The following is an 11,047-nucleotide window of genomic DNA, read 5'->3' as shown; positions in this document are numbered from 1 at the left end:
AATAATAAGATGTCAATCCTATTAACCTTCAGGAATTTTGCTTGAGCATGAAGTGACACATTTCACTGTTTGAGTTTGAAACTATTGTTTTAAAAAACAATAATTATTTAGTAACACTAATATTTCTTGAATAATTAGTTTGACCATTGTTTGACCACAGTTTGACCACAGTTGACCACAGTTTGACCAGATTTGACCAAAATTGAAATAATTAAAATAATTATTTAGTAACACTAATATTCTAGAATAATTAGTTTGACCATTGTTTGACCATAGTTTGCCCACTGTTTGAATATTTTTCAATTTTTTCCACTCTAGATCTTACAAGCCCCGTAACTTTTTTTCTATTAGGTTTTTGAGGATTTTAAAAATGTTTAACGGGGATCCCCCCGTTAAATTTGGATGTAACTTTTCGAGTAGATGATTTTTCATATAAAAAACTTTTTCATCCGAGTTAGTATGCAAAAGTTATGCCCATTTTTACAAATTTCAGAGAGATTTTGCAAATAAAGTCAAAATTCACATTTGCAAATTTTCCCAACAACTAGACCACATATCACATGAGAAACTTATTTTCTTTTATTTTTTTAACATTTCCATTATTTTCTTTTATTTTTTTTAAAACTGAAAAGGCGATCCCGGGGGGGGGGGGGGGGGGTAGAGTTTGAAAATGGGACCTTTAGTACCGGTTCGTGGCACGAACCGGGACTAAAGGTCTCAACCCCATTAGTTCCGGTTCGTGCCACAAACCGCGACTAAAAGGGAGGAGCTTTAGTCGCGGTTGGCCTGGCCAACCGCGACTAAAGGCCTTTGGGCACCTTTAGTCGCGGTTGGCCTGGCCAACCGCGACTAAAGCCCGCGAGCGCCCTGGGCCCAGGCATTTGGTCGCGGTTCATCTGCCGAACCGCGACTAAAGACTTCATTAGTCGCGGTTCCTACAGTTTCGCGACTAATGGGGCTGGACGGAAGCCTCTTTTTCTATCAGTGAAAGCAACTTGAGAAAAGTTAGCAAGGTCGTCGACCCATGCATGTTCACAGCGTCGAACGGCGTGCCATGCATGTTCACAGCGTCGAACGACGTTGGATCGATTGACTATATCGAGCACGCACGCGTTCTTGCAGTAGTGGGAGAATGCTCTTGTAGCAGTGGTTAGGTCTAATTTTTCAGACTTTTCCAGTTACTCAACTGCAAGGAACCCATACTTAACTAGGAACAACTCTCCACTCCATACTGTACGTACAGGTGGAGTGGAGTGCAGCGACTGCTTCCAACTGATACAAGCCGTAGCAAACGGTTTGAACGAACACAGCGGATTTGGAAGACTGAAATAAATCTCAAAGCACGCGTTCATGCCATGCACCTTCCTAGCTAGTACTCCAGTTTCCACCACACCGTTGAACTGCCACCATGTGATTGCGTGCTATTTAAAGTGGCGAGCTACAGTTAGACACCATACTTAAAACATCCTTCTTGCAAACGAGTGATGTTATCTCAGTAGCTGTAATGGGCCTTCTTTGGTTCCTCTGCCTCCTCGGCTTCCTTAGCAGCTTACCATTAGCCACATGCAATGAAGCTGAAAATGATAGGCAAGCCCTCCTTTGCTTCAAGTCCCGGCTCTCCGATGGTCCTGGAGTTTTATCTTCGTGGAGCAATACGTCCCTGGAATTCTGCGACTGGCACGGGATCACCTGCAGTGCAATGTCCCCTCGGCCTCGGCGTGTCATTGCGCTGGACCTTGTATCACAAGGCATCTCAGGCTCCATACCGCCTTGCATTGCCAACCTCACCTTGCTGACAAGGCTCCAACTGTCAAACAACAACTTCAGTGGTGGCATACCGCCCGAGCTTGGCCTGATGAGCCGGCTCCGTGACCTCAACCTCAGCATAAACACTTTGGAAGGTAACATTCCATCTCAACTCTCTGCATGTTCCCAACTCCAAATGCTGGGTTTGTGGAACAATTCCCTCCAGGGAGAAATCCCACCTAGCCTTGGTCACTGCAAGCATCTTCAGGAGATTAACCTTAGCCATAACAAGCTCCAAGGAAGCATTCCTTCTGCCTTTGGAAATCTCCCTGAGCTGCGCACACTAGATCTCGCTAGCAACGGGCTCACAGGCATCATACCACTGTCTTTGGGCATCAGCCGTTCTCTCACACATGTCGATCTTGGGATGAATACTCTAGCGGGGGTCATCCCAGAGTTCCTAGCAAACAGTTCATCTCTTCAAGTACTGAGACTCATGAAAAATAATTTTACTGGAAAACTCCCAAAGGCTCTCTTCACCACTTCGTCACTTGTTGCTATTTGCCTCCAACAGAACAGTTTTTTTGGTTCAATACCTTCCGTTACTGCCACATACTCCCCTATTAAATATATATACTTGAGGAAGAACCATCTTACAGGAACAATACCTTCCTCACTAGGGAACCTGTCCTCCCTGGTTCATCTTCGCCTTGGAGAAAATCAGTTAGTTGGGAGCATCCCAGAGAGCTTAGGTTATATTCCAACACTAGATACATTGAACTTGAACATAAACAACTTATCTGGGCCAGTTCCATCATCTTTATTCAACATGTCATCCCTCACAATTCTTGCCATAGCAAAAAACTCACTCATTGGAAAATTACCCTTCGACATCGGCTACACACTTCCAAATATTCAGAGATTAATTCTATCACAAAACAGTTTTGATGGCCCAATCCCAGCCTCTCTTCTCAAAGCTTACAGCCTACGCACGCTTCACCTGGATAATAATAGGTTTACTGGATTCATACCATTTTTCGGTTCACTGCAAAATTTACAGAAACTTGATTTGGGACACAACAAACTAGAGGCAGGTGATTGGAGCTTTGTCTCTTCACTATCACATTGCTCCGGATTGAGTATGCTGGGGCTGGATGGAAACAATCTCCAAGGGAAGTTACCAAGTTGTATTGGCAATCTTTCCAATAGTCTCGAGTCATTGTGGCTAAGTAGCAACAAAATTTATGGGCATATACCACCAGAGATTGGCAACCTTAAGAGCCTAAATAATTTGTACATGGGTAACAATCTTCTCACTGGATATATACCACCAACAGTTGGGAAACTGCAGAGATTGGTCTATCTATCCTTTGCAAAAAATCAGCTTTCAGGCCCGATTCCAGATACTATTGGTGATCTTGTCCGGCTGAGTATGCTGAAATTGGATTGGAACAACCTTAGTGGAAGAATACCTGCAAGTATAGCACGTTGTACTCAACTCAATATACTCAACCTTGCTCATAACTCACTAGATGGGCTTATACCAAGTAAAATCTTCAAAATCTCTACCCTTTCTGTAGAGTTGGACTTTTCACACAATTACTTGTCTGGAGAAATGCCTGAAGTTGGCAATCTCATTCATCTGAAGAAAATGAACATGTCAAATAACAGGTTGTCTGGCAACATACCATCAACTCTCGGCCAGTGTGTGGATCTGGAGTATCTTGAGATGCAAAGCAACTTCTTTATAGGAAGCATTCCAGAGTCTTTTCAAAGACTATCCAACATAAAGAATATGGATATTTCTCAGAACAATTTGTCAGGAGAGATACCAGATCCCCTCAAATTCTTGAAATACCTCCAATACCTCAATTTATCCTTCAACCATTTTCATGGAGCAATTCCGAGAGGTGGTGTTTTTGATATTGTTGGTGCAGTATCAACTGAAAGAAATTATCATCTGTGTACAAGGATTCCAACAGGAGGTATGTCCCTTTGTTCTGCATTGGTTGACAAGAAAACAAAACACAAGTCATTGGTTCTAGTCCTAGAGATTGTGTTGCCAATTGTTGTTGTCACTATAATTATTTTGTCATGCATTGTGATAATATATCGGAAGAAGAGAATGCAAGTCAATCCCCATTTGCAACATATCAATGAGCACATAAAGAAGATATCATATGAAGATGTTGTAAGGGCAACAGATAGATTCTCTTCTGCAAACTTAATTGGTGCAGGATCATTTGGAAAGGTTTATAAGGGCAGTCTGCAGTTTCAAGAAGATCAAGTTGCCATCAAGATTTTTGACCTTGACATTTACGGAGCACAGAGGAGCTTCATAGCAGAGTGTGAAGCTCTCCGTAGTGTGCGCCATCGGAATCTTGTAAAAGTCATTACCTCATGCTCTTCAGTGGATTATACTGGGGCAGATTTCAAGGCCCTAGTGTTCCCGTACATGCCTAATGGGAACCTAGGATTATGGCTACACCCGGAAGATCATGAACATGGTGAAAGAAATGCTCTGTCATTGAGCCAAAGGATTAATGTAGCCCTGGATGTAGCATTTGCTTTGGATTATCTTCACAACCAGTGTGCATCGCCAATTATACATTGCGACGTAAAGCCAAGCAATATTCTTTTGGGTCTTGATATGGCTGCATACGTCATCGACTTTGGCCTAGCAAGATTTGAGTTCAGTACATCAAATGCACATCAAGATATTTCAGCAAGTTCAGGCCGCCTGAAAGGATCCATAGGATACATCCCACCAGGTGAGATAAGCTTATTCTCACATGATATTAATTCTGTTTATAGAGTTGTACAAATAATGATTATTCTCTAATTTTATTGTGTTTGTGAATGTCCATGCAGAGTACGGCATGAGCGGACAAATATCAACCAAGGGTGATGTCTACAGTTTTGGGGTGCTTCTGTTACAACTGATAACAGGGTGCAGTCCAACTGGGGAAAAATTCAGTGATGGTATAAGCCTTCATGAATTTGTTGATAGAGCATTTACAAAGAATATTCATGAGGTTGTTGATCCCACAATGCTACAAGATGACAGGAATGCAGCTGACCTGATGAAGAATTGTGTTATCCCACTGATTGCAATCGGCCTCTCTTGCTCCACGACATCACCAAAAGACCGGCCAGATATGGGACAAGTTTCTACTGAGATCCTTAGAATCAAGCACGCGGCCTCACACATGCGTGCCAGATGAAGCAAAGATTTGGAAGATGGCAACTTGCAACAGAAGCGCAACTAAAGAAGAAAAGTGATGTAACTACGTAATGGTGTTTTCCTTTTAGGATTCAGTTACTGGCATTTCCAAACAGTAATATTCTCTTGCTGCAATAGCATTTCGTGTAATTTTTTTTCTTTTAGTTTTGTTGAGTAGTAACTCTGTAAGCACCATCCAAGGGATTATTAAGGCTCAAATGTCCAATCAGATTGATTTAGATGTTTTTAGAAGGTGATTTTGGATCCGAATGAGAATCAAAGCTCGAATCTGCACATGAATGCAAATGCTGGTCCTATGGGAGATTTGGCAGGAAAGGAACAAGTGCGCTTTCAGGGGCAAGATCGCCTCCGCACACGAGGTTGTCGCCGCAATCAGACGAGCAATCCAGCTATGGCGCCTAGCCGGAGCAAAATGCATTGAGACCCCCTTTGGGGAACCTCCATGAGAGACTGTTAATTCTCTGGCAGCCAATAGGGCTGTAGTTTTCTTTATTTTCAGTTCGTTTCCTTTTTATCCTTGATCTTAGGATCCCCACCATTTTATCTTCCGTTGCTTCCTGCTAATCATCAATCAAGCCAGCAATTTGCTGGATCTTCCAAAAAAAAATATCTGCACATAAATTCAACACCAAAAAAATCCCCTACAGATTAACTCGAACTGAGTCGGGGGTCTCTACACCTCAGGCCTATGTCCTACAGATAGATTTCGCCCAATCCCCGCGGAAGATCGCCACAGATCAAGCAGACAGACATGGCGCTTGTACCTGTTCGCCGGAGAACCTAGCGGCGGCGCTGCTTCGCGCCGACTGCCGACGGGGCCCGCTGGTGCTGCCGCTGCTTGGGCCCCGCCACACATTGGCCCTGTCCTCGCAAGCCTGCAGGCTCCGCCGTCGTCGAAGCTCGGGCCGCCTGCAGCTAGCGTGGTCGTGCCAGCACCGGGGCTCGTCCTGTTGTTTCACGGGCGAAACTACGATAGTTGTACGATGGCCAATTCATCGATGTGCTTTTTTTTTTAGGGAAATTCATAGATGTGCTGCTCTCCGGTGCTTTGCGTGGACCAAAGCTGGCCAAACGGGCCGTGCTAACTGGGCCGGCGCGGTAGCACGCAGGCAAGACACGGCCCAGCCACGGCACTGCTTGGTTTAAACGGGCCAGGCCCAGCACGCAGCACGCCATGGGCCATGCCTGGGCTGAAGGCTGGGCACGCGGGCCGGCACGGCACAGCCTGTTTTTTTAATATATTAATATATATATATATATGTCCTATATAAATACCCTTTTTTTACCCTTCAAAAAAATATAAATACCCTTTTTTACACGAGTCCTATAGAAGTAACTGATAATCTAATATGTTCAATATTTTTGTAGCGCTTGTGTATTTTTGTAGTGCTTGGATCTGAGTAGTTGTACTGTTATAGTGTAGTTTTTGTATTTTTTTAATTTTTTTGTAATTCTAGAGCATGTCTTGTATTCTTTTACTTCTTTGGGACAGAAGGTTTAATGGTGTAGGCGCTAATAAAACTCTAGATTTATCCCACATAATACTTCACCGAATATTTCTAAATTTTCAATATCTTTTTGGCTTTTCCATCCTGTTTTTCGAAGGTGTTTCACGGGAAAAAAATCAAGCCAACACGGGCCAGCGTGCCTAAGCGTTCCACGGGCCGGCCCACTTACCTCCCATGCCATGCTAGGGTTGCTGCATGCAGCATGTGGGCCGGCACGACACGTCCCAACTATTAATCGTGCCCTGGCAGGCCCGACACGTGGGCCGACACAACACGACCAAACGGGCCAGCCCGGCACGGCACAGCCTGGCCCGCCTAAATGTGCCTGGCACGGCACAGCCCACCAGGGCACGATAATAGTTGGGTCGTGCCGGGTTGGCCCGTTTGACCAGCTCTGGCGTGGACGATGTGATCGGCACCGTCGTACACAAATCGGATGCGCAATGTCGTAAGGAAGGCGGGTCATGAGGGAGAAACACTCAAAATCATGAACCTTATTTTATTTAACTACTGCAAACATGCCCGTGTGTTGCAACGGAAGAAACGGAATTATAATGCAATATGCTACTCCCTCTATGACCTTCAAAAGAAGGCTTGAGTGACCTACAACGTCTTTTGTATTTGTTTACAGAGGAAGTAGAGCTTTGCGAGGACAAAACATCACATTTTATTTAACAACCTCCAAAGATAAAGATAAGTAAGTCACTCATGCTTGTAGTGATCATAAATTTTGTATGTATCCAACATCTGAGGGTCAAAGCTCTCAAAGTTATCCCAAACTCTTCACTTATACATGAATAATGAGATATGTTAATTTGAACACCATATCTAAATCTAACAAAAAACATGAAAATATGTCGTAACTCACAAACTTACTTCTCCCGTAATAAGGATAGCGTCATGTATAATTGTTTTCCTATTCTCTCAAAACACACATGAGCTTTAACAACACATACCTAAATAGCACGGCGAATAATGGCAACATGTTATACATAAGTTAGATATAAGCCATATTGGATTTACTGACCTTAATGTGTTCATGAAGCTTGTTAAGAATCAGAGTGTCCAAGCCCTCGCTTTTTAGCAACAATCAATAGAAGGTGTTAGGATTAGAACATAAAAAGCACCTTTAATTATTGAAGGCATAACTTTAGTTGTGGGAGTCTCCATAGTTCCAAAAGTCGGATCTCAAAGCGCATCACCTAGCTGCCATCCCCCTCTCCCGACGAGGCCTTGAGTCCTGTGCTCCTTTGCATGCCACTCCAATGGCAGGAGGGGTGGGGAGCCCTGATCTGCGTTGCAGCGTTGTGATTAGGTCTCTTAGGATAATAGTTTCGTTCCCCAGCAGTGGTGCTGCAGTGCAATGGCGGCAGCGTATGGATCAAGAATAAGGTTTCCCCTACTCATGGTCTACCTAGGCGGTGGTGGTCACATCCGCAGCATAGAGGAGGGTAGGGGTTGCCTGGTCTCTGCTCTTCTGAAGTGATGAATTTGGTAAGCAAGACAATGGAGAGTTGCGTGAAAATGAGCACTAAAGAATTATCAAGAAATCTCCTTCAAGTCACCAATATGAATATCAAAATTGTGACATCAACATGAAGCTTCCAGATCCAAGTGGAAGTATCAGGGTCCTAGCTAGTTTTCCTAAAAAAAGGAGAATATCACACGAAAACCAACAATTAGTGAAATACATGTCAAAATGGTGTTTTGAAGTTTAAAAAATGAAAAGAAAAACACAGAATGTTAAGAGGGCGATGTTCTGTTTCCATGCGAAATTTCAAGTGCATATATGTTACGGGATGTGATCTATGAAAATAACAAAATCAACATTGAGTAGTGTCGAACAATAACAATACAGAACAATAACATTCACTCTGTATTGTCGAATTTGGTTTTCTCATAACTCACATTATGTAATGTGTTTCAACTTGGAATTTTGCATGGCAATAGAACATCATCTTCTTAACATCCCATATTTTTTTGAGATTCTTTTAAAACTTACAAACGTGATTTCCACGAAGTTTTAATTGAATGTTGGTTTTTATGTGATATTCTCCCTTCTGAGAAATGGTCGGATCTGACCCATTCCTCAAAAGATGTTTTTACATGATACATATCCACAACAATTTCTACTTCTAGTTCCAGAGAATGAATAAATCATCAAGTGCTCCTCTTCCTGGACACGACATACAAAGAGACCCGCCAACTGTCTTTTTTAGCGATTTTTGGAAGATAGATATTGTGATTAGTTTTCGACATAATTTTCCGATCGCTGCGTCAACAATGTTTCCATGGCTCTGATGGTATTTCAGAGTTCCAAAGACGGCATCGAACTTTGCTCACGCCGCGCCGTTGACGAGTCCAGGAGGAAGATATCGTCGATTTACCCAAAGACTGGTGCATAATTTCCAGTCTATGTAAGGATGACCTTGTAAGAGTTGGTCGATTTAAACATATAGCGTTTGGCCTTTCCGCGAAAGAAATGAGCATCGGGAGATTGAGCTAAAGTATCAATATCAATAAATAAGATGCATAAGGGATCGGGTGCTAACAATTTGGGAATACATGATGTGTAGGAGCCAATTACAATTAACGGATAATTCTATTGCTATATCTGGATGTGATGAGCACAAGAAAAATCTCAACTTCTCCGGCATCGCACAGGCCCTACGGGTCTTCAGGAACTCTGTGCCTCGGGTCTTTGCGAGGTCCAGGCTGTGGATCGTCCGATACAGGTTGAGGCGTGCCGCATGAGCCCTCGGATATTGGGCCCTCCGGATCCTTGGTGGCGCCAGGCGGAATCTTGTCAGTTTCATGTCCAAGTGTGTGATATGAGCCCTCAGGTTCAGGTTCAAGTTCAACATGTCTAAATCTTCTGCTTGGGCATTCCAGAGGGGCGCTGTGAGTCGAGCCAGATCCAGACGACGAAGCTGCAGGATCATGTAGTATTATTACCTATCAGCAGAGATCAACAGCACAAACAACAGCAGGGAGCATATGCATGAAGGCATTTATCTGTACCTGCAGCGGCTGGAGGGTCGGTGGCCGGACTATCACCGGCTGGAGCTGCTGGAGGCTTCGCGGCCTTGGGCGCGGCGGTGGTGGCGGCGGAGGAGAAAAAAGCGCTCAGCTGGGGCTTCCCGTGCGACATGAGCAGCACCAGCGAGCGAAGAGACGACCGGGGAGCAAGCGCCATCCTCTCTCTAGCCAGGCAAGATGACGAGTTGGTCGGGGAATTTCTCAGCGAAAAGCTGATCTGTGATGGCTCACTGCCTCCCTCAAATGCTATATATAACCTGCAGTGTGATGCCCTCCCCCGCCGTGGCGTCCGTCCAGATCCAGGTGCCTAACCTTCCCGGACAATTCCGTATGAAATTAAGGCATGTGTTCAAACCATACGACGACTCTACTCCACTCACGTTCTGCCATCGGCAGTCAGTGCAGTGTATGCAGAGGAGGCTAGTTTGTTTCTATGCAGTACAAGTCAAAGCAGAGGTGTCAAATATCTTGGTCCCAGTGAGCAGGTTCAGCGTAGGTGCCCCGGTGGCCGTCGTCGGCACGGCCGGTACCGCGTGCCGAAAGGCGTGTCCCTCGGGGCACTGCGCTGCAACGGCCTGCGGGCTCCCCATCCGACCCATTTTGAAACACGGACCAAGGAGTCTGACTTGCGTGCGAGTCGACGGGTTCTAAAACCTGGGATGCGCAAGGAAGCTGACGAGCGGGAGGCCCTCACGGGCCGCACCGCTGGCCGACCCAGATCTTCTTTGAAGGGTTCGAGTTGGAGCACGCCTGTCGGGACCAGAAAGATGGTGAACTATGCCTGAGCGACCGCGTCGTCCCCGCGGGCGACCGCCCGCGCTCCCAGCCGCCAACGCCGCTCTCCCGCCTCCTGGAGGCCACGCCGCCGGCCCGCCCAAACCCAGATGGGGCCCAAAGGGCCCAGATCTGGGCCGAGCGGGCTGGTTCAAGCCACGCCGCCGCGCCACCCCGCCGCCAACGGCGACGCCGTCGCCCAGTCATCCACCCACGCCGCATCGGGATCTCCGCCGCCACGTCGGACCGCCGCCGCCGAAGAGCACCTCCCGGCGCACATCGCCCCGCACCGGGGAGCACCGATAGGGGAAGGGCTGGAGGCCGCCGCCGCCAGCGACCCAGGGGCCAGGCCCGGCCGCGGGTGCCGGCGACGGCGGCGGGGAGGGAGGGAAGGGGGGCTCTAGAGGAGGGGGCGTCAGAGCGCGGCCGGTCGCCCGCGGGGACGACGCGGTCGCGCGAGAGGAGAGAGCCTTTTGAGATTTAGTGGACGACCCCCCTCCCCTCCCCTCCCGGTCGCTCCCGCGAGCGACGCGGAGGGGAAAGCCTAGCCGCCGGTCGCAGGCCCCCCTCCTCCTCGACTCCTCCATCGCCACCGCCGGCTCGCGCTGACGGGCGAAGTCCGGTCATCCTCGGCGACGGCGGGGCCTTCTTCCCCTACTCGCTAGGGCCGACGCGGGCCGGGGTCAGCGGGCGACGGCGTGGCGCTGGCCGAGGGTGTGACGGCGCGGCGGCAGGC

General features: G+C 46.8%; 1 protein-coding gene and 1 pseudogene across 1 annotated transcript; one reads left to right on the top strand and one right to left on the bottom strand.

The window, feature by feature from the left end:
* The first annotated feature begins 1,504 nt into the window (after window positions 1–1,504).
* Window positions 1,505–5,028, top strand: LOC123158085 (receptor kinase-like protein Xa21; annotated as a pseudogene).
* A 3,973-nt stretch (window positions 5,029–9,001) lies between these two features.
* LOC123160681 (serine/threonine-protein kinase LMTK3) lies at window positions 9,002–9,701 on the bottom strand (the record flags this gene model as incomplete). Its single annotated transcript, XM_044578530.1, is given in 2 exon segments — window positions 9,002–9,428; window positions 9,520–9,701. Coding segments are annotated over 2 exon segments (438 nt in total). The 3' UTR covers window positions 9,002–9,165.
* Window positions 9,702–11,047: the final 1,346 nt, after the last annotated feature.

This window comes from Triticum aestivum, chromosome 7B (genome assembly GCF_018294505.1).
Source record: "Triticum aestivum cultivar Chinese Spring chromosome 7B, IWGSC CS RefSeq v2.1, whole genome shotgun sequence".
NCBI lineage: Eukaryota > Viridiplantae > Streptophyta > Magnoliopsida > Poales > Poaceae > Triticum > Triticum aestivum.
This window is presented reverse-complemented; position numbering and strand designations above follow the sequence as displayed.